The sequence below is a fragment of the Cervus canadensis genome, chromosome 19, assembly GCF_019320065.1.
Source record: "Cervus canadensis isolate Bull #8, Minnesota chromosome 19, ASM1932006v1, whole genome shotgun sequence".
Taxonomy (NCBI): Eukaryota; Metazoa; Chordata; class Mammalia; order Artiodactyla; family Cervidae; genus Cervus; species Cervus canadensis.
Window position 1 is genome coordinate 17,903,131 of NC_057404.1, and position 12,096 is coordinate 17,915,226.

General features: G+C 41.1%; 1 protein-coding gene across 1 annotated transcript; it reads right to left on the minus strand.

Annotated features, from left to right (window-relative positions):
* Nucleotides 1-9,883: 9,883 nt before the first annotated feature.
* Nucleotides 9,884-11,286, minus strand: LOC122422020 (putative phospholipase B-like 2). The gene has a single exon (XM_043438190.1). The coding sequence runs from the start codon at nucleotides 11,273-11,275 to the stop codon at nucleotides 9,884-9,886; it is 1,392 nt and encodes a 463-aa protein (XP_043294125.1). The 5' UTR covers nucleotides 11,276-11,286.
* Nucleotides 11,287-12,096: the final 810 nt, after the last annotated feature.

Sequence of the window (12,096 nt, forward strand, 5' to 3'; positions counted from 1 at the left end):
GCAGCAATAATTCCTGAGAAATACTCATCTATTTTTAACAAATTCCTTTTCACTGCAACTAATTAGGTTGATTCTTTATGGTAAGTAGGGAAATTTTAAAAGTAAGGGATCCAAATTTTAAATTATGTAAAAATACATCCATTGTATTTGTGAATGTGAATTTTATAACAAATAATTTTGATGATCATACACACATATACTTATATAAATATATGCACACATCCACTCACAGAGACATCAAAGACATTTGTAAAGGTATCTCACCACTTCCAGATATGTTTTAATTTTTAAGTTTCATATAATAAAATCCAATTCTTAGGCAACGCACAAGTATATGTGTTAAATGACAAAAAATGTCTCAAAATGCCATTTTCATACACTTTCATTCACTTAATATGACCTCAAATATTTTCTATGTTTCTATGTGGTTTCCATAATGTTCTTATTTCCAAAATAATATCCCAGTTTTGTTGAGCCTTCAAATTTGTTGAGGCTCTAAAATATTAATTTTCTTCCCCTCTAATTAATTATTCTGACATGAACATAATTTTAAACAAGATTTGATTTCCCATGCCTCAAGCTATTTTCCCAGAATGAATTCCCTGACATAGTATTCCTGGACCTGAATGTATGACTCTTGCTTTTGTAGCCATAGTGCTTTCTGCAGATGCTTAATCCAGCTCTACCATCAGCAGAGTGAACTGAATAGGTCAGAAGAGGCTCCGCACTGCCCTGGTCTTGACAAGTGAGCTAGGCTATCACCCGATCTGCCCTCTACCCTCACATCACTATCGCTGCTACTGAATGTGTCCTGACAACTGATTGATGACCAATTCTGAGAGCCCTAATTCCTTCCTGCTACAGACTTCCAGTTGGGTGCCCTGACTGGTATATTTTTCTGTCTTATGACATTCCTTATCCAATTTTTTTTTTTGCTCTAGTTTTGTACATCAGTTATTACTCTAATTTGAACTGTGGTGTTTTGGTGTTAGAGAAGACTCTTAAGAGTCCCTTGGACTGTAAGGAGATCTGATCAGTCCATCCTAAAGGAAAGCAGACCTGAATATTCATTGGAAGGACTGATGCTGAAACTCCAATACTTTGGCCACCTGATGCGAAGAACTGACTCATTTGAAAAGACTCTGATGCTGGGAAAGATTGAAGGTGGGAGGAGAAGGGGACGACAGAGGATGAGACGGTTGGATGGCATCACCGACTCAATGGACGTGAGTTTGAGTAAACTCCCGGAGTTGGTGATGGACAGGGAGGCCTGATGTGCTACACAGTCCATGGGGGTCACAAAGAGTCGGATACGACTGAGCGACTGAACTGAATTGAAATGAACTATTACTCTAATTAATCCTGATAAGATACCACCCCAAGACTCCCTTCCAAAAGCCCTTTAGTTAGAGTAGTTCACTATGATTGCTCTTCTATATGATTACAACTCCATGAGAAAAGCACTCAAAAGCACAAAAATGGTTCATCTGGCATAGCAACACCCAGAACCTTCAAGACAATAAAATTTTGGTGATGATGTATCCTTCCAGGTACTCAATGACCAACTGATGATGTAACACACAATGGACAGGGTGATGCCAATCACAAAAACATACCACAAGGACTCTAGTGGAATTTTATTCATAATGTTAAAATCTCCAACATTTCAGTAAACTAAAATAATTAATACTGAAAAGGAAACACTATGGAACACAAGAAAAATTTGAAAATAAGTATAACAAAATATTAAAATATCTTGAAAAAATGTTTTCATCTCAGCAAAATCCATAGAGACTTCATGAAGAATGCTGTAGGTAAATTTTATAATTTATACTTGAGCAGTTTTAAGGCAAATGGGTATGCATTTAAATCCTAATTTTTAGTGTAAGAATCTGCAAATAAAATGTATATAATGTGATTTATCATTAAATAAGAAGAGTTTTAAGTAAAATCATATGAAGGCTGCCATTCAGAATTTTTACTTGGTTTATAATGATGACAGATTACTTATTCTTCAGTTTACTTGCATATTGTAGTGAATCTCCCTTTTAAAGAGATATATGCATTGTTAACTTTTTTATTATAGACAAATATTCATAAGATTTCAGAGAAGGCAATGGCAACCCACTCCAGTCCTCTTGCCTGGAAAATCCCATGGATGGAGGAGCCTGGTAGGCTGCAGTCCATGGGGTCGCTAAGAGTCGGACATGACTGAGAGACTTCACTTTTACTTTTCACCTTCATGCACTGGAGAAGGAAATGGCAACCTACTCCAGTGTTCTTGCCTGGAGAATCGCAGGGATGGGGGAGACTCGTGGGCTGCCGTCTATGGGGTCACACAGAGTTGGACACGACTGAAGTGACTTAGCAGCAGCAGCAGCATACATAAGATTTACTATTTTAAGTATTTTTAGGTGTGTACCTCGGTGGTGTTATACACATTCACAATGTTGTACAACCATCACTACTATCCAATTCCAGAACTTTTAAGTTATCCCAAATGGAAGCTCTATAGCCACTAAAAAATAACCACATTTCTTCTCTCTGCAATCCCTAGTAACTTTCATTATGCTTTCAAGATCTATGAATTTGTCTATTCTAGGTAACTCTTATAAGCTGAAACACTTTAAAACTGGCTTATTTCATTTAGCATTTTTCAAGATTCAGTCATTTTGTAAAATGACTCAGAATATCATTCCTTGAGAAGGCTGAATAATATCCTCTTGTACACATATACCACATTTTGTTTATCCATTCATCTATTGAGACATTCGGGTTATTTTCACATTTTGACTCGTGTGACTAATGCTGCTATAAACACTGTGTAATATCTGTTTGAGTTTTCACTTTCAATTATTTTACACATATACAGAGAAAAAAGGGATTACTTATCATATGGTAATTCTATTTTTAACTTTTTGAGTAACAGTTTTTCTCAGGACTGCACTATTCTACATTCCCACCAACGATGCACAATGTTTCCAGTTTTTCCATACTGTAGACAAAACTTGGTATTTTCCCTTTTTAAAAAAATAATAGCCATCCTAAAAGGTGGTGCTAGTGGTAAAGAACTTGCCTGCCAATGCAGGAGATATAAGTGAAGCAAGTTCAATCCCTGGGTTGGAAAGATTCCCTGGAGGGCATGCAATTCACTCCAGTATTCTTGCCTGGAGAATCCGATGACAGAGAAGCCTGGCGGGCTACAGTCCACATGGTTGCAAAGAGTTGGACACGACGGAAGCAACACAGCAGTCCTGCATCCTAAAAGGTGCACAGTGGTAAAGACATACGCAGTTTTAAACCCCCTTTTTTTTTTTACTATAAATTCATGCATGAAAACTCTAAATATTATCTTCTTTTGAAGTTGCAGTATCTAACCTCAGAAAAATTACTAATCTGAAAGACGTTTTACCATCCAACTGACTCGACGAACATGATAAACATAGTCTATTGTACTTAAGTTTATAATGCAATAACTAGGACAACAACTTTTAACCACTGGCTATCTCATTAGGTAAATTCATATATATATATAGCAGTGTGTGTGGGTGTGTGGGTGTGCCTGTGTATGTGGGGGGGTGGGGTAGTTACAATAGTCGATGCTTGTCTTATTGACTAGGGCTTCCCTGGTGGCTCAGATGGTAAAGAATCTGCCCACAATGCAGGACATGTGGGTTCAGTCCCTGGATCGGGATGATCCCCTAGAGATAGGATGGCTACCCACTCCAGTATTCTTGCCTGGAGAATTCCACGGATGGAGGAGCCTGGTGAGCTACATTCCATGGAGTCGCAAAGAGTCGGACATGACTGAGAGACTAACAACAAACGCTGACGAAGAAAATGCAGCATAAGTTACATGTGGTTTATCATGGTTCTAAATGTGTTTTTTCTTATCTGTTTAGGAATATTGACACTAAAAGGAATATATTTTCTTTTGCCTCTATTTTATCAGTAATCAGTATTTCTCTAATCTAGACTATACTGGAGAAGGAAATGGCAACCCACTCCAGTGTTCTTGCCTGGAGAATCCCAGGGACGGCAGAGCCTGGTGGGCTGCTGTCTGTGGGGTCGCACAGAGTCAGACACGACTGAAGCGACTTAGCAGCAGCAGCAGACTTTATATCCAATTGCTTGCTCACTTCAATTTACCTATTCATTCAATAATGCAAGTAAGACTACTTCCATTTCTCTGCCTCAAAAGAAAAGAAATAAAGCTTATTCTAATAAAAATCTGAAGTTTTGAAACAACAGCCTATAATTAAAAATTAGTTTTTTATTTCAAACAGTGTGTATGCTTGAAAGAATCATAAAATTACTTTCTACAAGCTGATTTCTGCACTAACACTTTTGGAAGATTTAGAATGCTAACACAGTTATAAGAAAAATGTTACCCATACATTTAAAAAAAATGAGAAAACACACTAAATGCACTCTCAATCTCACACTAAATGCTAACAAAAAACCTACCAAACCATGAGTCAATGGAATTAGTATTTCTGCATAAATATCAAGAAATGCTTACATAAAGTTTTAAGACATGGGAAGAGAAAGACAGGAATAGTTTGAGATCATACATCATTCCTGAGAAAATTACCTGGTTTGCAATGTTGTTGTTATTGTTTAGTTGCTATGTCGTGTCCAACTCTGCAACGCCATGAACTGTAACCCATGAACTATAACCCTCCAGGCTCTTCTGTCCATGGGATTTTTCAGGCAAGAATACTGGAGTGGGTTGCCACTTCCTTCTCCAGGGGATCTTCCCCACCCAGGGTTCAAACCTGTGTTTCCTGCATTGGCTGACAGATTCTTTACTACTGAGTCACCAGGGAAGCCTGGTTTGCAATATACAAGTCATAAAACAGGTTTTTTGTGTGGTTTTTTTTTTGGTACTTTTATATAAAAGCAAAAGTTAGATACAAAAGAATATCAAGAGGCTACACTTCACCAACAATGTCCATCAGTTGTTCCATGGATCCATTTTTCAGGCTCTACTTAGACACCCAACAAAAGTAGGAAAATGATAAATTCACTAGGACTGCTTAAGTTCTGAAGTAAAGCACTAGAATGCCGCTCAGATATTTGCCTCTCTTTTCATATAGCTAACTTTTCTTGGAGCAAATCATTATCACAGTATCAATGGGACTGGAACAAACAGAGATCAAAATATACAGATAACCATAAAGTCAGATCACTTTGTTTATAGTAAATTTTCCTTAATTCTAAAATATCGTTGCTTCTCTGTAAAGAGATACAAGAACCTTTACATACAAGCAAATGAATCTATCAAATGATTAAATGAGTCACAGCCAATAAAAAGATAAAAATAGTTTAGGCAGTAGAGTAGAGAATAAACAATAGTAGTTGCTGAATTTAGCTATAAACCGGGAAGAACAAAATGATACCATGAAGGGTGAAGGCAGTGGGATAATGTTCCAACTGTTGCAAATGAAAAAAGTCAAGAATGCTATCTTAGCACCAGGTTCATCTTCCCGGAGCTGAAAGCTACACTGGTCACAATGCATGGTTTCCTGGAAGTGACTCTGAGGTAGGGCCATTTATAGAGTAAACAACCAGTGAAAAGATGAATGTGTCTATGGAACTTTAATTCTTCTTAATTCATCACAATATTTTATTTAAAAAAACTATATGTGAGGTTATTTATCATTTGTGCATTTTTAATGCAAGTACAAGAAAAATACTTTCCTTACAAACATTGAAAACAGAGTCACTTTCCTCCTCTGTTTGCAAATATGCTTCTGTCTGCAACAGCCAGTACTCCAGCCTCCCTAATCTTATGAGATACACTCTGTCCTCTGCAAAACCTAAAAAAAAGGAAGGGAGAGACGGACAGAAGGAAAAAATTAAGTCTGAAAGTACTTTGGCAGGAGAAGAAAGGGAGAAAGGCAAAAAGCATATTATGACTTAGGCCTAATCAGGGATCAGAGATCCTTCACAGACTCATAGCCTTCAGGGATCTGAAGGCCAATGGTCATCCGGCCACATTTGCAGTGGCGGACAGCTCAGAACTGAGACAACTGTAATCAGAGTTCTTCAGACCCTCCTGAGCAGTATCTCTTCTGGGTCTCCAGATTTGATTTTAATGGGAATAATTTATTCATTCTTACAATGTGAAAAATGGCTTTTATTAGAAGCCATAAATATACAGGAAGCTTTGGATATGGAGTCAGAAGACTTGCAGTCTAGTCTTCAAATTGCTATTAACTAGTTTTGTGACACCCAGAAGAAACTAACTTCATCTTCTGAGGAATGATATTGAGTCTATTATATTACGGATTCATTATTTAGACTTTTCCAACAAAAATATAATTCTCTCTGGTTATCTTTTATTTTCTAAGTTCCTTTTTACATAGTCTTAGGAGTTGCTTCTTGGCCCAGCCCCCTGGTTGTATCTTTCCTTTTTCCATATCACCATCTGAAATACACATTCAAACTAATTCTTTTGAGAACACACTGTCTATTTGCTCACTTTAACTAAAAAGAATAGTGTGCATTTGAGGGTTCTGTTTCCCTGCATCCATCTTAACTAGAGATGTAGTAATAGCCAACACTCATAATCAGAGAAATGGAAGATAGAGCTACCACTGTCTCTGATTCCCTAGTGCTGACCAATACTCACCCACCTAGTATATGAACCCATCATCCTACAAAGCTCATGCCATTACACTAGGGCAATCACTTTCCCTCCTCATGTAGTCACATCAACCTCTGGACAGGGCTTTCTGTCAAAGCAACATGAATTATATACTCAGTTATTTTCTCTTCAAATTCTATCCACTCTTCTGCAATGAACCCACCTATTCCCATGGCTTTAACTGTCCTAGATACACTTATAATTCAAATATATCGATGTCTATATACCTGTATCTACATATCAGAAATTTGCTTTGGATATTTTAACCTGGAGACCCCACAATTACTTCTAATTGAATGAAGTCAAAATATTGCATTTCATCTTTAATTTTTATAATCCCCACCATTGCCAGTTCTACTTCCCCTAAAATATTTCAACCTTGAGGAATTACATCTTTACCTACTCAACTTTCCAGATCATAAACTCAGAGTACATGCTTGACCTATATGCAACAGAGAGTTGCCCCTAAAATCTGTTCTCTCACCCTTTCATAGTAATAGAATTATAGCTAAAACACTGGCCACCCTGCTGGAGATTGTATTTCTCATCCTTCTTTACAACTAGTCACTGCCCATGGATGAAGTTCTAATGATTGGAATTTGAGCAGGAAGTGATATGTACAATATCAGTGATAGATACAATTATACCTACCTCATTTGCATAACATTTGCTGCCCTCTACATTTTTTTTCTTTACCTTTCCTGCAGGTTAGAGCATGGAGACATGTAAAACAACTCAGCATCAAATATGCAAATGATGACAATTACCTATAGAGAATAAGGGGAACAACCAGATATGAGAAACCTGAGTCTATAAAAGACTACACAGAATACAGCCACTCCATTAATATGGAGTGGACTGAATAGAACATGTCTGAAAAATACCTTATTTACCCCCCTATATTTTGAAATCTCTATGTTACAACAGTTAAACTTTGTCTAACTAACACAACTCCTACCTTACTATAATGAATCTTGCTGGTTTCAGCCCTTTGATTGGTCTGGAATAAGACTTTAAAATTTTTTCACTATTTACAGTCTTAGTTTTATATCTTCTGTCTTGCTTCATCCAATGAAACAATCCTTTTGCAATTAAACCTCTTATTTTCTCCTGCTTGGAATATGTCAGTGGATCACATTTGGATATTTTGTCAAACTTGGCTTCTAAAATATAGATGTAATCATCACCAAAACCTTCTTTGCAACTCTGAAGAATAGTTGTTGTTGTTGTTTTTTTTTATGTGGTTCTGATTCCTTTCAGAATAAGGATCAAATTCCTTGACAGACCAGTCCTTCTTAATGGGTCTTGAATTTATCTTTCCAATATTTTCTCAAGTACCCTACACTCCATCATAAAATCATATTTTTCTTAAAATGCTCAGTCCTGTCACTTATATATGCACCTAACATATACTGATTCTCTAGCTGTAACTGCTATGCCCTGCAAAATCTTACTTACTCTTTAAGGATGAGCTCAAACATATACTACATTTTAACCCTTCAACACTCCAGAAGAAATGACTTTATTTTCTCTCATGTGCTTCATCAAATTAACTTACTATATTGTATTTTAATTTGTCATAGTTTGCTTCCTTGATGATCTATAGCTGATAAGGTAAATTATTTGAAGGAAGGGACTATACCTTCTGATTTTATAGGCCAAATATTTAGTACAGTAAGTGCTTGGTTCTCTGTAGGTGTTTTTACTGATTGAATTTACAGATGAAAGTGCAGCCATCTAGAAGCCTACCCAGAGACACACATAAAATTAACATGAATCAGTGTTTAAAATTCAGATAAATCAGGCTAATAGGTTGTCAGCCCTATCAATCAAAAGAACTAGAATATTTAAAAATATTTAGAAGGGGATTAACTAGGACTCAGACTCACAGTGCAGACTTCTTGAAATTTATCATTATAAGATAAGCATGCATGTTAAGTCACCTCAGTTGTGTTCAACTCTTTGTGACCCTATAGACCATAGCTCACCAGGCTCCTCTGTCCATGGGATTCTCCAGCAAAGGAAATGGGTTGGAGTGGGTTACCGTGCCCTCCTCCAGTGATCTTCCTGACCTAGGGATTGAACCCATGCCTCCTATGTCTCCTGCATAGGCAGGCAGGTTTACAAGCTGAGCCACCTGGAAAGCCAAAATAAGAGGATAATTAGTAGCAAAAATTGGCACCAGAACCTTATATATTCCATCCCCTAAGAATAAGAACAATTTCCATCCAATACAGTAAATATAATAGTATTTACTATAATATTCAATGGATTATATAGAATCTGAAATGAAATAAAGAACTTAATTTGGTGTTTTGCTTTAGGCCAATATTATTAGTGAAAATTAAATTTTAATTAACAGCTATAACATGAAAACACATGGTTTCCACAGAGTATAGAAAAATGACAAACAGAATAGAATAATTTTGAATCTACAGTATTTTAAAATTTAAGGAAATCTAAGGAACTTATGGAAAATGATATTTTTTACATTATAATTTATATCTTAAGGCTCCTTTTATAAACAATTACATAGTAGGAGGAAACAAACCATAAATGACACAGGAATTTGGACCTTCATGAAGACAAGGAAACTATACCAGTTCAGAAGGCTTATTTACTTGCAATAATTAGCCAACTTAAATTGACTTGAAATGGCTAAAATGCCTTTTATCACACAATAAGAACCCCGGGGCAAGTGTTCCTGAGCTGGTTAAGCACTTAGTGTCTGTAATTAATGACCTGGCTCCCTCCATTCTTATCTTTCAACTATAACTGTTAGTATTTTGCCTTAGTTCTAAGATATGATAGATCAGGATATGTGGTTGTCACAGCTTCTGGTACTTTAGATGGATTCTACAATATTTGGGCAAAGAAGAGGAGCATTTGCTGCTTTGTTATTTATTTATTTACTTGTGTATGTTGAGTTAACATTGGCTTATAACATTTCATGCTTTTAGGTTTTATTTTTTATTTGAGAGAAAAATATTTTCAGTAGTCTCTCAACAGCCATTTCCTCCAGTATCACTGATCAGGGTGGTTGATATGACTGTGCCATAAAACCATAAAAGACTCAGAAAGTGGGTGTCTGGCATTTTCAGCCTCCATATTGGGCAGTGAGATTTTCATGGCATCCTATACATATTTCTACAATTACACTTATTTCATTGTACATTTCTCCTCTTCTACACTGTAGGCTTATTGATTAATTTTTTAATTTTATTTCCTGGCCTAATATTTCAATAAATGATGCTTAAATAAGTGTAATGAGAACCAGTCCCCATAGCGGGCCACCAGGGCCGGCAGCCCACTGGCATTGAACACAGACTCAAAGGACGGGATGTTGTAGCTGGCCCAGTAGGTCTTCTGGTAGAGCTCTGAGGTCCTGTCGGCCACCACCACCATGCCCGGGATCTGCTCCAGGACAGTGAGCACCCTTCTCCCAGGGCTGGGCCTGCCGGGCACAAACGCCTTGTAGTCCACGATCATCCACTGGTTGTTGTACGTGCCACTGTTGAACCTCTTGAAGATGTCGGCCCAGGAGTCCCCGTCCAAGGCCAGGCGATTGGCCACGACATTGCGCATCCACTCCAGCACGCAGCCCTTGGGCTGCACGTACTTCCACAGGGCCGGGTTCCTGTTGCCGATGGTGGTCTCCAGGGTCACCAGCCCGCTGCCAAGGATGTAGAAGTCATCACAGGAGAAAATGGTACCAGGATAGGATGAGAAGATCACCTTGTTGCCAGGAGCCCGGGTAGATTCCGCTTGGGGCCCTTCTCTGAACTGGAACCAGTACTTCTTCATGATGCGCAGCATGTACTGGTAGGAGTGCCAGGTGTTGTGGGCAACCAGGAGGTCACTCTGGCCCGGCAGCAGTTTGATGAGGGCAGAACAGGAGCCAGAGCCCATAGCATGGTTGGTCTTCGTCTTATTCAGGGCCACCTCTAAGTCTTCGAGGTCCCCAGAGATCTGCAACAGGAGGAAGCCCAAGGGTTTGATGGTGAACTTCCCAGTTGGAAAGGTCACACTGCCTTCATAGCTGTCCTCTAGGCCTTTCAGCTGCAGGAGGGTCAGCCGCACCTGGTGCCAGTAAGCAGAGCCGTTGTTCAGCTCCATCTCTTTCTGCATCCACTCCAGGTTGGCCTCCAGGAAGTTCTTGAGCCTCTCGCAGTAACCGACTTCATACTCGAAGGGGCCGCAGTAATTCACCACCGTGTTCATCCAGTACATATAGATGAGCTCCTCGGACACGGCAGCCTCCACCACGCCCGCGGCGTAGGCCTGCAGGCTGTCATTGAAGCGGCCGTTAGTGTGCAGCTCCAGAAAGGCCCACCCGGTCTCGCGGATGGCGTTGGTAAGGTTGGCCCAGGCTACGGCGTCAGGGTGGCGGCCATCCACCAGGCGCAGCTGGCCCGTCTCGGGGTCCAGGAGCAGCGAGTGGCAGCGGGAGGCGGGCGGAACCGGCATCTCCCGTCCCCGTTGGCCCCTCGGGGTCGGGATCGCGCCGGTCAGGCCGCTCAGGAACAGCCCGACCAGCAGGGCCAGCACCAGGGCCAGCGCCAGCGCCCGCGTCACTGCCCGGGCCAGGCGGCCGCCCGGGGAGCCATACATCGGGGCCACCATGACGGCGCGGAGCTGGTTCTCCTACGACGGGAGTCCCCGGGCCCAGATCTTCCGACGGAACCACTCGCTGGTACACGACCTGGACTCCATGATGCGGCTTATGAGGTACAACGACTTCTTACACGACCCCCTGTCACTGTGCAAAGCTTGCACCCCCAAGCCCAACGGGGAGAACGCCATCTCTGCCCGCTCCGACCTCAACCCAGCCAATGGCTCCTACCCCTTCCAGGCTCTGCACCAGCGCTCCCACGGGGGCATCGATGTGAAGGTGACCAGCGCTGCCCTGGCCAAGGCCCTGCGCCTCCTGGCCGTCAGCGGCCCCACGTGGGACCAGCTGCCCCCGTTTCAGTGGAGCACCTCGCCCTTCAGCGGCATGCTACACATGGGCCAGCCTGACCTCTGGAAGTTCTCACCCATCGAGGTCTCTTGGGACTGAAGCTCCATCTCTGCTCTGCTGCCTTCTGCCCCCGCTGACCCTGGCGGGGACCACCCAACTGGCTGCCACCCTGCCCTCCAGCCTGCCTCCTCTGCAGGGGAGGGGGCATTGTCGCCCTGCTGTGCCTGGATGGGGACCTGGGCCGGTGCCAGCTTCACTCTCGTCTGGGCGGCCTCTGGGGTGGGGAACGGAACCCCAGGGGGTGCGGGACTGACTGTTTCCCCTGCCTGGGTGATGCTATCCCTGTCTCCCTCTGCATCTCTCTCCTGCTTTTTTTCTCTACCACCCTCGGGTCCCAGGACCCGGTTCTGCAGGAGAGGCCCCAGTGCCTACATCCCAGCGCCATTCCTGCCTGTGGCTCTGGAGCTTTGGCTCCAGGTCAGCA

Coding starts and splice junctions, on each gene's coding strand:
- LOC122422020 (XM_043438190.1), bottom strand. CDS start 11,275: ATGGTGGCCCCGATGTATGGCTCCCCGGGCGGCCGCCTGGCCCGGGCA.